The sequence below is a fragment of the Protopterus annectens genome, chromosome 2.part1, assembly GCF_019279795.1.
Source record: "Protopterus annectens isolate FY-2018-M chromosome 2.part1, PAN1.0, whole genome shotgun sequence".
NCBI classification, from domain to species: domain Eukaryota; kingdom Metazoa; phylum Chordata; order Ceratodontiformes; family Protopteridae; genus Protopterus; species Protopterus annectens.
The window spans coordinates 1,511,325,007-1,511,339,724 of record NC_056729.1 but is presented as its reverse complement, the minus strand read 5'-3'; the positions used below and the strand labels follow the sequence as shown (position 1 = coordinate 1,511,339,724).

The following is a 14,718-nucleotide window of genomic DNA, read 5'->3' as shown; positions in this document are numbered from 1 at the left end:
ATTATGTCAGTTTCCCACCCTTATAAATTATCTGTAAACTGGATTCAAACGCTGCTGTCCGTTCTCTACGCTTACTGCACGTGCACCTTCCACCACAGGGAAAGTTATGCATTATTTTGGTGGCTAATAGTATTAATTATTCTCATCAAATTGCTATAATAAGCTGTACCTCTGTTGAACGTAATGAAAGAAAAGCATGGCAAAATGTCCATCTGACAATGTATGCAGAATCTGGCTGGTGAAATACGGACTTAAATTATGCGATTTAGGTAACAACTTTAAGGTTAGAAAAGACCAACTGTAACTGTTCTAGTGAATGTGGTATTGCAGAAAAGGTGCGGGTTTCTGTGGACATCATAGAACGTCCAAGTGTCTCTTTCAATAAATATATATTTTTTTCTCTATACCTTTCTATTTCTCCAGTACTGTCTTTTCCATAGAACCCTCATAATCTGATAAATTTATTCACTTTGTCTCCTTTCTGTACAGCTACCTTCTTCTCTCCATTTATCTCCAGAACCCACCTCTCTCCTTTTCCTCTGTTTTCCCCACTTTTTCTTTTTGTTTGCAAGTAAAATTTCACTTGGAAACAAGGTAGTATGGTCATGTTATTAGGGGAATTTTAAAAATCTGTGTGTGGTCTCATCATCTCTGATTACATTCGGTAAAAGCTCTGTGAATTCTGTAACATTCTTTGATGACAGTCTTGCACTCATAATTTGAGCACAGGAGAACAAACATTGATATTGTTGTGTTAACATTTTACCCAGTCTGCAGTACAGGTTAAAGATGTATTTTCTGTTTTTCCAAGAAGTCATTCTAATTCCTTGTTTACTGAGGTAACGACATTAACCTTAATGTTTCACCTGGGTTCATTTATTTTTCATTAAATTGTACAATTTGATGTAATTTCCACATTATTGAATATGTTCTCTACTTTAAACGCTGTCATCCTATCCACTTCAACATCTGTCTTGTAAATTTTTGTCACAGACCCCTGCATCTCATCTCCCTCTGCATACTAGGCATGGATCCAGTCATTAGCGTAAGGATAGTGATAACACAAATAACCTGATATACAACACTGAAACTAGTTAATAGCATCAAATTAATACATTGGCTATGAACAAGCTGTAGTGCAGGTGGAATTAGAATGGCTAAGTAAGAGAGTTTAGGTTACAAAGCCCCCCGGCATGAGGGTGTGGAGGATTTGCTTTCCGCAAATGCTTTTTAAAATTAATGTGTGAATCCTGCTTTGGAAACTGTATTTTTCATAAAATGGGATGAGCATATTTATATTTTCAGTGCTGTGAAATACACGATTGTGTAATATACCTAAATATATTCCCAGCAGCATGTAGAGGTAGTAGCAACATTAAATGTCAGGAGAGTTCACAGGGGCACATGTGGCCCTGTCTAGGATTATATTAGAAAAGCAATGACTGAGAGACATTGAAAGTTTAAGCTATGGGGCTGTTGAATATCTGTGTCAGTGCCAACTGTTCATGTTGCTACTACTCTCCAGTACTGGGCAATTCAAATCTCTGGGTAAACATGCAGTGCATATAAATTGTGCAATTTTAATAGTCATTATGACAGAGCCTATTTCTTAGCTTTGACACACTGCAAATTCTCCTAGACTTTTCAGATTGTTGCCAAAATGAACCGTGATGAGAAAAACATCCATTAATCATTGTGGTGTGCCTGAAGGTGTGGAAAATGTAACTGCAGTACTTGTCTTCCACTGTAAGACATAAGAATAAGCAACGTAAAAAAAAAAAAAAAACTTGTTATGATTAGTGTTTCTGTTTTTCCCCCTAGGTCCAGGAATCTGGTGCTTTAGAGAACATGGAGCCATTAGAACGGAAGCGTCAAGAGGTATGCTACATCATCAGACTAGTGACCGATTTATAGGGGAGCAGTGTTATCCATAGTCATGCTTCTGCAGTAGAAGTTAGTGTGCCATTTTAAGTGACAAATATTGCATGTTCAAAAATAGTTTTGCAGAGAGCATCTACATTGGCTGCATTTTTAATAAGACATACAAAAAATACTCATGGAAACTCACTTATGAAAAAATAAATCAGTATATGTCAGGGCATTGGAAGATGCCAGATTGTAAGTAAGTCTGTATGCAATCAGTGTTTTTTGTTTTCTCTAACTGTAGGCAATTTTTGAAGTCATCACTTCAGAATTCTCTTACCAGCATAGTTTGAATATCCTTGTTTCATTCTTTAAAAACTCTGAGGAGCTCCGAAAAACCATGACTACCACAGATCATCATCACCTTTTTTCCAACATCTGCGATATTTTGGAAGCCAGCAAAAGGTAATTTAATCACATTCTGAACTGGGTAGCACTTTAGCATATTTCACTTTCATAGACATGTTACACAGAATAGGCGTAGTATATTGGAAAAAATGTTGCACTTAAAGCATTTAGTATTGTTACTTGCTGTTTTTAACTGTATAAAACAAGTGCATGACTAGAACACTGAATGAAAGAGTTGCACATTTAGGTATTAACAATTACCTTAAGAAGTCACTGTACTTAAACCTTTATAAAAGAGTGCAAGAACTTGAAATAAGATTGGGTAATTTAAGCTGAGTTACTTTGAATCTTTGTTTGTTTTCAGGATTTGAGTAGTTTATATCAAATGCTAGACTGACCAAAAAAAAAAAAAAAAAAAAGATATACCTATGTTTGTAAAAGCTGTTGCAACCTAGGATGCAGGCCTAGTTTCTGGACTTATTTTGTAATGCAACACTTCAGGTTTCTAAATTATTTTATCTTAAAGATTTGTTTTCCTTTCCTGTCTGATTTATTTTAAGTGGCTGTACTGAAACTCTGGCTATCAGGGATATAATGTAGTTTATGTAAAAAAACAAAGAAAATTTATTTGTTTTTAATATGTTAAAACTAGCATAGTTATCCATGGAACATAATGTGTAGATATAAAATGGAGATTAAAAAGGCATTTTTTCTGTTTCTGATGCTCAACACCTAAACACCATGGACTACATACAGTAATCTTTGACATAATAAGAAGTTGCTGAAAATGGATATGCCGTCGTGTACAACATTGCACCTCAGATTATGTAATCTCAGGCTGACAACAGTATTTTGCTCATTGTTCATGTACTGTTTCAGTTTGTTTGTATATTAATCATTTAGTCATGGATTTAATCTTCTTTTGTCTGTAAGCAGCCTAGACAACCCATTAGGAGCACAGGGTTACTAAGCAGATTTTTGTCAGATGGGCACTTCCATCCCTTCATGCGCCTTGGACCCCTGACTCGCTAATCAAATCTAGGTTGCCTGGCCCATAGTTAATATGCCACAACTGTGGCCCTAAGCATTATTGCCTTGACTGTGATACTGCAGTCAAACATCCTTTGATGTCACTTATGGTCTGAGCTTTCAGAGCTCAGCTTTAACGTGGACCTCAGGCTTCCTCCATCCTGGTAGTTTACCATTTGGCATTCAGCCCAAACAAAAGTACCTCAAGGAGAGTTTCTGTCTCTATCAGTTGATCTGTGAGATGACCCACATTTATGGTTTAGATGTACTCTGCTTAAATCCTCACTGTTTATAACATCTCCTTCATCTAGCCTCTGCTGTTGGAATTTCATGCAAGGCATATAATATATTTTTGTATGTTACTTGTTACCTGAGTAGGTGTCCAATTGTTATTTCTTAATTTGCTTAAGGTGCTCCCTGTTTGCTGGCAGGTGAACTGATGGGCTTGGGAAAGGGGAGAGGTTGACTTGTATATCCCGTATGTTATAAAACAATGCTTGTCCGAGCAAGTGTTGATGTCCCTCAGCATTGCGCTTTCCATTGTCTTTTTTTCTGAATTTTGATTAACTGAGAAAAATGAACCCAACTAAAGACCTATCAAGGAGAGTCCCGGCATAAAAACTGATGCAGTTAGAAGATAATTACCATTTTCAGGTGCAGGAGGACAAATATAATGAAAATAGTTATGCTCATATAAAAATATTCTCTGTTTTACCATAAGTCTTAGCTGGCATAAGAAGACCATTCTTCAGAGTGCTGCAGTTTTTTTTTTTTGTATCCAGCCTCATAGCAATCCATGTGTACTACATGCAAGGTGTGAAGTACATGTATGATGTACGGAAGCTTAATCCTCAGAACATCTTCAACAACAAATTGAACACTACCTCTGAATTTGGTCTGTATGCCATTCACTGAGCTGATTCATCTACTGAGCCCCTTCTGTAGATAAGTGCCCCCTTGGGGTTCCTTCCTTCATTCCTTTCTTTTTCCCCTCATTGTAGTTTCTTTTCATTTCACCAGGAAAGGAAGATGAGTGTGTGGGAGACAAATTCCTCACAAAGATTGACAAGAGAAGTGCCTTTTGCTTGGGTGCTGTGCACGAGCATAGTCAGTGTGATATTTGTCAGGCATTTTCCCTAAGACACATAGCAGCCATCTATCAACCCTTTCAATTTATTTGATAAACTGACATTTGAAGCTTTTGAGTCAGGGTACTATGGCTTAATCCGCCTGCCCCAAATTTCACCCACCACTTAAGAAGAAAGCTAAAAAAACATGTACTGAACCTGCTGCTGTCCAACTTCCACTGGACATCTCCCTTGGGTTGTCTGGAGAACCCAAGGACTGTCCGGTGCTGATACCAGTCTCTGTCACATCCCAGTTGGTTGCTGACATGAATTTGTCTACTAGCATGTCTACCAAGTCTGTGCATAAGTCTGGTGCATATGTAGAGAAGGGGAAAATGGCTGATTATATCTGAAAGGCCTAGGGGTGGTTTCCCCAAATTTGAGTTGGGTAAGAGGTGCCTGGTAACCCCATTGAATCCTGCAGGAGTTTGAACTTTACAGATTTGTTAAAGCAGATGTTCCTTTAAAAAAGAAATTAAAAAGCAAATGTGGCTTCTGTGGCTAAGGCTTCTTCCAAAGAGTGGCAGGACCTGGGGGCTGTTTAATGCCCCTCTCCCCCTCACAAGGGTTGTTCATATCTGCCTCTGCTCTTCCACACCTTCCAAGAGACCTATGGATTCTGATTCTTATGATTAAAAGTTGGATTCTGGTGAAGACTATGATGTCCCTGCACTTTCCCAGTAATCAATGAGCCTCAATCCTCACCCACTAGCACCAGTGAGTGATGTGCACATTTGGAGGATAACAAGTACACATACAGTACAGTACAGTTTCCCTTAAGAGTACACAAAGATCACAGTCAGTCTGGGGCTGGTTTCTCCCTCTCTCTTCAGATCCCCATTAAGACTCCCCACTGGCACAACTGTATCTCAACTGAGTCATCAAGCCAAAACCTTCAACACCCTCTCTGTCCAACCAGTTCTTCGTGTCCCTTCCCAAGTTGCTGACACACACACACATACACACACACACACACACACACACACACACACACACACACACACTCACTCACTTTGAGGTTTGCCTTGCAGAAGCTATTTATTATACACACATGGGGCAGTGGCCTAATGGTTAAGGTGTTTGCCTTACAAACACAAGGTGCAAGGTTTGAGTCTCACAAGGGATAATTAGCTAGGCTTAAAATGGCTCACAAGGGCAGTTAGCTTAGTACTAATCTATGAACCTATAAACCTATGATTTATATACAAGCACACAGACACTGCTGGGGAAGGCTGGCACAGGTTCACTAGCTATGCCCCCTTCTGCCCAGACTATACAGTAGTACCAGCTGCCACCAACCACTCTTACTTATCAGCTACTATAAGGCCCTTCCCAAAGGGTGACCAGTTCTGCTGTGTAATGTTACTGTAATCCAAATGGTAAGTGTGACCAAGACTTTTAAGGCTATTTAGGAGTGGCCTATACAGTGTCACCAAATACATATGCAAGTACTCTAAGAGCTTAAATATCTCTAAACAAGCCAGCCACAATTAAAATGTTTAAATATATTTAATAATAAACAAACAAGATAATAATCAATAACTCAATACAGTGACAACAAAGTCACAGGAAATATTTTAAAACAACATTGCAGGACATAAATACAGAAAACATCTAAACTAATCTTACTAAGTTCTTATCTGTCTCTAAGAGAAATCACTGTAATCCAAGCCTTACTTACAGAGAAATATGAAGGCGGAAGTGCTGGTTCAATGTTTATAGGTCTAAAGACAAATACAAAATGCACAGACTCTCCCTCTCTGAGACAGTTCTTAAATTACTATCAAACATTCCTGCTGGGTTATCTCAGATTACATCATTCTTTGTCACCTCTATTTTCAGTTCCCAGGCTAACAGAAACTTAAAAATTTAGCACCTCTGTGTCAAAAATACTTGTCTCTCAGAAGTTTGCATAGAACTGGAAGTCGTAAAACAGTTAAACACTTTTGCATTTGAAACCTGTAATTATTTATGTTTCTAGACAATAGAAAGAACTCCTAGTTGTAGACATTCTGTCTCCTAGCTGAGATAAACACCATACTAAAACTCTTTGCTTTTCTTGAGGAGTTACAAGGTAACTCTGTATGTTCCAGCCTTTACCATCAAAACATACATTTGCATAGGCCTATAGTTTATAAACATTTCTGCTTTTTTTCCAGCAGGGTACACTGTGGTTACATTCTTGAAGCTCAGTACAGAACATACAGTTCAACACACACTTCTGCACCAGTAGTTTAATATACACATAACATATAGTTTTCTTACATTTGTAAGACAAGCATAAAATCATATTACTATTCACAAATAACATAGAATTATTTACAAAATTCCAGCTAGCTGGGCTGGTAGCCTTCACAAAGAATATTTGGCATACTCCTCACATATCCACTCTCCTTTGACCCTGTGGTATGATGGAGAAGATTCTTTGTCCCCTGACTCTTATTTTGAAGAATTATTCTTCAGGGATATATAGTGGTCCATATGATGGAATGCTTTGTGTGTGACTGCATCCAGATTTCTAAGGTTCAAAAGACATTTTATGAACTCTTGCAGATGGACTCACTCAGACCCTCTGCAGTCCCTCCTGTTTTAGCTGCCCTTTTGGATGCATTCATAGCAGCTTCTCAGGCTCCTCTCTTTCAGGCTCCTGCCCCTAAGAAACCAGACATATTATGTTTCTGAGGATCATAATACTTGTATACGTCTTTAATTGGATCCTGCTGCTCTTTCCATGTCCACAGATAAGCCATACTGTTTTCTTCTTTCAATGTTTTACCTTCTGATAAGGACATCCATGCTAGGGAGAGGTATGGAGGAAGAAGTGCACTCTTCTGCTACTTTGGCTTTTAGGGCCATTAATTATCAGACTCACATGACTAGATATGTCCTGGTTCTTCTTTTCTTTGGTGGGGGGGGACACAGTAAGACTTCTGCTCTTTTTCTTCTGAGCTCTGCCTCTCTGGTAACTTGCCATTTTGTTAAATGCAGCTATGATGCAGTTAATGCCTCTTGTAGGGCAGTTACATCTGGTAATGTCATGAACTTTTGCCTTCGAGTCTTACTGGAGGACATTAAGTCCAGACTTTTAGATTCTCCTTTAGACAACCAGAATCTTGTTGGCATTGCTGCTGCAGAATAGTTTAAAACCCTTCAGGATAAGGGCAAGGTTATACAAGACCTAAAGCAAATTTTTGTTTTCCCTGTTCAGAGGAACTATCCATCCAAATCTTCTTTTGTCTGTAAGCAAACTAGACAACCTGTTAGGTCCAAGAGGGTTACTAAGTAGATTTTCCCAGACAAACCCCCTAAGAGGTCTAGAGGCCAACAGCTTTCTTTTCCTGTCAAATCTGCCTCTTAACTGATGTCTAGCATCCTCTTCTCCATGGCCAGATTCCTCTTCGCCCAAGGCTAACCCTTTCCTTTCCTGTTTGGCGACAGATGACCAAAGATGCCTGGGTTCTTTTTCTCATGTAACATGGTTATTGTATGGTTTGGAAGTCCCTTCCTCCATTTTCCAGCCTTCTTCTGCCACCTCCTGGACAGCTTCCTCATTTTCCCTTGGTTCTGTGGGATCACATTACTCAGTGAACTATCCAACATATTCCATTGTCTCATCAGGGAACAGATTTTTTTCATGCATGTTTCTGGTTCTCAGTAAGGGTGGTTCATGGAGGCCCATTTTGCACCTATCTTTTTTCAAGGTTCCTTCCTTCAGGATGTTGTCTATTTAGACAGTTTCCCTCTTTTGGTCCCTCATGCTGTTCTGGTATCTCTGTTTGAATGACACTTCCTTTCATATTTCCATTCACTGTCTCAAGGAAGTTTTTACAGTTCACTGTTTCTTCCTCTCATCAGTTCTCTGCTTTGCCATTTGGTCTTTCTACACCTGCGGGGATATTTACCAAGTGTTTGCACCCTGTGGTAATTTTCTGAAGACTTCTGGGAATTTAGATATTCCCTTATTTAGGCAACATAATTCAAGACCCATCTCAGCAGCTTCTGCTTCAAAATCTACATCTCACTATGCTTTTTCTGCACAGTATGGGGTACACCCTCAATCTCAAAGTCTGTGTTAACTCCATCTTAGGTCCAGGTGTTTTTGGATTGCTGGATTCAGACCATCAAATTGTTGGTTTGGCTCCTGCCTCCTAAGGTCCTCTCTTTGACTGTTTACTTCAGTCTCTTCATGCTCTTCTAGTCCTTTCTGCAAGGGAATTTCTCTGAGCCCTGGGATACATGGCATCCACCATTCCCATGGTTCTTTTTGCCAAACTGCACATGAAGAAATAGTGGCGTTTCAAGACTGTTTGGCTCCAGTACTGCCACCTTCTGGAGTATGTGATCCCTCTTTTACCTTGTCTCAAGTTCAAGCTCCACTGGTGTATTTATTTGATTTTCCTGAATTCAGATCTGCCTTTTCAGCTTCCTCTCTATGAGAGATGAGGACTCTACTCCTAGATCTTCAGGCCTTACACTCCCTTTGGATTCCAGGTCCTCTAAATATTTTTACAGACAATGCCGCAGTCATGTGGTACTTCAACAAGCAAGGGGCACAAAATCTTACCTTCTGTGGAGGCTGGCTTTTCAGGCTTGAGATTTTGCAGTCCACCATTATCTGGTTCTTCAAGGCAGTTTACATCCCTTCAGAGCAAAATCTAGTGGCAGACTGTCTGCGTAGATACAGGGCTCATCCTCACAAATGGATGCTTCACAGGGAGGCGTTTCTGGACATTGTACATTGGGTTCTCCTTAGGTGGATATTTTTCCCTCCCATCTAAACAGACAACTTCCCCAGTTCTTTTCCATTGTGCCAAGTCCTCTGGCTTGGAGAGTAGGTGCCATGTCTTGGAAGGGGGTGTTTCTGTATGCCTGTCCTCCTAAAATTCTATTTCCCAGGTTCCTGCACAAAATCATGTGACACACACCCAAAATACTGCTGGTGACTTAATTCTGGCCCAGTTAGCGTTGGTTTCCCTCTTTTTTATTTCACCTGGTCTTGGACAGTCATCACAAATTACCTCACAGGATGGATCTTCTCACGCAAGGCAAGGGATCTGTTGCTCACCCTCACTTGTCCACACTTCAGTAACACTTTGGATGATAAGGTATTTGTTCCTTTCTGGCACCAGTTTCTAAAGGACATACTTCGGGTTTTGCAGGAGGCTGGAAAACCCACTACTAGAAAATTCTGTGTGTCTAAATGGAAGAGGTTTTCTGTTTGGTGTCTCAAGCATGACTTGGACCTTTTCTCTGTGGGGTTTCCTACTGTCCTTTCGTTGTGTGCGTTGCTGAATGCTGGTTCGGCATATGACTCTGTTTAAAGTTCATTTGTCAGCCATTTCTGCCTGTCTGCCTCTGAGCCATTCTTTAGCTTCTTTTTTGAAGTCAATTAATTTCTGAAAGGTGTCCTTCATGTCATGCTTCCAATATAGCCTATTTCTCCTTCTTGAAACCTTAAGTTTGTTCTTGAAAAATTGACTCCGTTCCCTTTTGAGCCTGCCTTTTCTTGCTAGCAGCATTGTACTTTGAAGACTTTATTATTGGTGGCCAAGAGGGTCTCCAAACTTCAAGCACTCATGTTGTTCCACCTTTTTTGTTTTGTCATAAGGACAAGGTGTCACTGCATACCAGTCCTTATATGCCCAAGATGGTTAATGATTCGTCCTTGAATCAGTCAGTACATTTCATCTTTTCTTTCTTTTTATTTTATTCCTTCTCCACATCCCTCTAGTGAGGAGGAACTACACACCTTGGATTTACTTAGACTACTCAGATATTACTTGTGTAAGACAAAACACATCAGAAAATCTGAGCAACTCTCTGTTTCATTTTATGCCAGGAAATTGGGTTTGGCAGCATCTAAGCAAACTTTCTCCTCTTGGATTTTTAAGGCCATTTGTTTTTGTTACTCTTCCTCATCTGGTTGTGCTCATTTGACCAGGGTGGTTGCCTTTTCTGGTGCTTTTTTCAGAGGTCTGGACACAAGATCCATCTTGGAAGCCGCTGTTTGATCTTCTGGTCACACTTTCAATTGTTATAAGTTGAATGTTTTTTTTCCAGGGCCAGAGTGGGTTTTTTCCAGGGTCATCCTTCATGGGTTTGTGGAAGGGACTTCTCTACCTCTCTTTTCCCTTACATTCCAGTAGCTTTTATACTCTTCTAAGAGTAAAGAATACAGCAGCAATGAGAAGGATGCAGTACTGTTGTGTAAGATCTTACCATATTAGTAGATGACTTTCTCACTGTTGCTGTATTCCGTCCCACACTCCTGCGCCATATTATTTTCTGTTGCCCTACTTCTGGCCAAGGGCTGCCTCTTCCAGCCTTATCTCCTTTTTATTCCCTTTCTGGATATGCATATTATTACTTTCTCTTGGTTTTCTCCAGTTCTTGTGGGGCACTTCAGTTCTGTGGATTAGGATCGTAGGAGGTTACTAGGCTATTTGCCCTGAGGCCCTTGTAAGCCTAGCCAAGAGTTTAGCCCATGTTTATACAAATCAGCACCCAATGCCCCTGTCCAGCTGGGACACTGGTGGAATCCCAGGGGTATATTTCTGTTTCCCATCCAGTTATCCAGGTTGCACTTAAAAAAGGGGTAAATAGGTACTCTGCTTGATGTGGAGAGGGAGTCTATTCCATAGATGGGGAAGTCTTTGGGGCACAAATCTGTCCCGCCAACAAGTGTTGTTGATGTGATAGACCAGGCCGCACATGCAGGTTACTTGAGTGGAGCTTGACTTGCAGATATGCAGCAGTCCGATCAAGGTGTGGGGTCTGTGATTGTTTTGTGTGCCAGACAGAGGCCGCCTGTGAGGAGTCTGTATGAAACTGAGTAGAGGAATAGGACTCTTAGCCTATCTGTGTGTGGTAGATGTTTGAGGCCTTGGACTCTCCTGGTGAGGAATCTCTGTGGTCTCTCCAGCTGCTGCATGTGCTTTGCGAGGTACATGCCAAAGGGACTTTGTACTCAATAATGGGCCTTATAAGGGAAGAATACAGGGATGTTATGACCTCCTTGTCCCTGAATGAGATATCCTTACTCATGAGGTGGGCCATTTAGAAGCCTTTCCATACAACGGAAGCAACATGGTGGTCAAAAGTCAGGTAGCTATCAACCTGGATGCCCAAATCCCTCATGACTGATTGCATGCTTAGGACATTGTTATTAATGTGATAATTTGAGGGGAAGTCACTCTCCACAAAGGGGATGATGATGCATTTTTTGGTATTCAGCTTAAGGCCATGTTTCTGGCACCAGTCATTTGTCTGAATGAGCCCCTCTTGGAGGATGTCCACATCATTAGGAGAATTGATGACAGCACCCAGCTTGCAGTCATCTGCATACTTGGTCAGCCATAGCCCTCTGGTTTTGGCCTGCACCTCAGAAAAGTATATCCCAAATAACAGAGACCCCAAGACCTACCTTGGGGTATGCCGCTTATTACGGGGCTACTGCTTGAGGTGACTTCCCCTATTTTGACTACGTGGGTTCTATCTGGTAACATATAGATTGATGCCTAGTTGAGAGAGTTTATCTATTATGCCCGAGTGGAGAATAGTGTCAAAGACTTTGGCCAGGTCAAGGTAGGTGGTGTACACCATCTTCCCCTCGTCCATGACTTTGGTGACTGTCTCAAACAAGTCGACCAAATTTAGCAGACATGACCTCCCCTTGATGAAGCCAAACTGTGTTGGGATCAAGTGTTTGGAGGTTGCCAGTGTCATTGTTAATGAGGTCCATGATAATCCATTCCATGGCCTTGCAGATCAGGCTAGTTAGGCTGATAGGTCTATAATTTCTCTGATCCAGTGGATCTGTAAAGGGATGATAGTGGCTGTCCTCCACTCTGCTGGGATGAAGCCAGTACTCAGGCTTTGGTTGAATAGGGTGCCTAATAGTGCTGCAGTTAGGCATTCGTATGCCATATATGTCCTACATGCAAGGTGTAAGGTACATGTGTGTGATGTACAATGCTTGTGAAGTGTAAAGGCTTTGGTATATTGGCAAGACATTAGGCCATCCTTGGCAGGATATCCCAAGAGTAAAGAAGAATGCAACAGTGAGAAGTAGGGCATCTACTGTTATGGTAATGTCTTATACAACTGCACTTTCCTTTTCTCAGAATCACAAGTGGACATGTTGCCTCTCAGTGTAGCTCTCTCACTTCATTCCTGTCTGCAGACTTGAGGGCACATTTGAAGGACCACTTTCTTAGGGGGGGGTTGGGGCTTAGTGTCTTCATGATCATTTATCCCTTACCAGAAGAAATAATAACAGCCTATGTCTGTAGAAAAACTCTGCATCCTCCTAAAGGAGAGAATTCATGGTTCTTAAATATTTATTTCAGTGGCTTTTCACACTTGTCGTCTGTCATACTTGTTTTCTGCTGGTTTGTAGCAGATATTTTAACAGTGAATAATTATCCTCTTGGACAGAAATCTAGAAAATATGGTCCAAGGCATAAGAAGTTGTATAGTTAGTATATATAATTTCCCCATTGATAGTTGAGTGTAATAGCTTACCTGTGAAGTCTGTTGCACAGCCACCTCCCTCGTAAAGATTTAGCACTTTTAATATTCATCATTGCCAAATAGGGGGCTTGGCTTTCAATTTGGCAGAAACACATTACTTATGGTATGTTTTGTTCTCCCAAATTCCTTTGTCAGTAAAACACCATCTCAGGTCTCCCCTGAAAACATGACGTAGACCATAAGCCTAGGGAGACTAAACCTAGTCATTAAATTCAAAAAGCAGTTAAATAAAATAAATATAATTTCTCTGTTAAATGGCAATATAATTATGAATAAGGTAGGTTGCATGCATAGTTTCCTGGAGCCTCAGGCTAACATGCTTGTTGCTCGGAATATAGAACCAAGAGGTTTTTTTTTTTTCTCACTTCATCCCATTTTTGCTAGAAGCCAGACTTTCACACAGTTAAAGAAATGCAAGTAAGTTCTGCTCTGCCAGGTGACAAGTGCTTTCAGAGTGGTACAGATCCAAGCAGGTGGAACTTGTTAATGTGAATATGGAATCTGTCTGAACGTAATGCTTCTTTTTTTTCTCTAGTGTCTGAAAGTATTCTCCATGAGAATCAATCTCCTGCAGTTATCTTTCTGTTCTCTGTTTTAGTAGTGAAGAGTTTCCCCTGTCCATACATCTACAGCCCTTTTTCCCCATTTTTGCACATGGGGTTGAGTGCCACTTCAACAGTGACAGTCATGTAGAGCCAGAGTTCACACCATCTGGTGGCTAGCCCTTCTGCAGCTGTTCTTCCATACTACACACTCGCACGTACATTCACATCTGTGGTCAATTTAGTGTGTCTAGTGCACATCTTTGGAATGTGGGAGGAAACCAGTGCACCCAGAGGACACCCATGCGAACACAGGAAGGACGTGCAGACACTGCACAGAAGGCTCCCCAGCTGAGAGTCGAACCTGAACCTCTTGCTCTGAGATGACAACACTAACTGCTGCACCACTGTGCTGCTCCAGTCCCCTGCACCATGAAAATGTTTTACATCATAAACCTATTGATGTGAGTAGCTTCTAATATGTTTTTTGAACAGTTAAGCTGCTGTTTGCATTGGTAAAGTTATTGTCTTCAGCTGGTGTGAAATGCCATACTTGACATCAGTTTCTTCCTCTAGAAACATTGGCTTAACAAATTAACTACATTCTCTCTGAATAATGGCAGTTTAATGTATAGGAGTAAGGCTGATTTTGATTCTCCTCACATATAATCTTTTGGGTCATTGTTGTAGTCAAGAGTTTACCTGCTTTAGATATTGCATGAACACTTTACTGTAATGAGACCACCAGACTAGTGAATGGCTACATAAATCTCAGCTGGTTTTCACATGCATTTTACAGGACAGTAGGAAGGAGAGTATTGTCTCTGTCTGTCTGTGTATAGTTTTGTTGACTGTTTGTCTCTGTAGTCCTATTGCCTGTCTTCAGAGAACACATGAGGTGGTATTTTACATTCATAAAAGAATATGCAGTACCAAATAGGCTTTTTTCACTGCAAATTTGTTGGATTTGACTTTTTTGAATTGAAGTTTGTGTGTTAGTTAAGGTTCAGTGCTGCTGCCTCTTGGCACTGTAATAAGTCTGCAGTAGTACAATAAACCTGGAATACCCTACAGCCATCAAAACAGAATGATGTTCTTCGTGTTTCACTGTTGCAGTCATCACACTTGGGTTATCTGCCTGCAGGTAGCCCTCAGTAGGTCCGAATACCAGACACTTAGTATTTCTGCATTGGATGCTGTCGCTCCAGGACTGATGT

At 40.6% G+C, this 14,718-nt stretch overlaps 1 protein-coding gene across 2 annotated transcripts in view; it reads left to right on the top strand.

Annotated features, from left to right (window-relative positions):
- The window catches only part of ARHGEF16 (Rho guanine nucleotide exchange factor 16), a 1,345,157-nt gene that overhangs the window by 476,868 nt on the left and 853,571 nt on the right, over window positions 1-14,718 (top strand). For both annotated transcript variants that reach the window (XM_044062969.1, XM_044062968.1), the window contains exons 5-6: window positions 1,822-1,878; window positions 2,168-2,328. In XM_044062969.1, coding sequence (XP_043918904.1) covers window positions 1,822-1,878; window positions 2,168-2,328 — 218 coding nt within the window. The remainder of the gene's footprint in view (window positions 1-1,821; window positions 1,879-2,167; window positions 2,329-14,718) is intronic.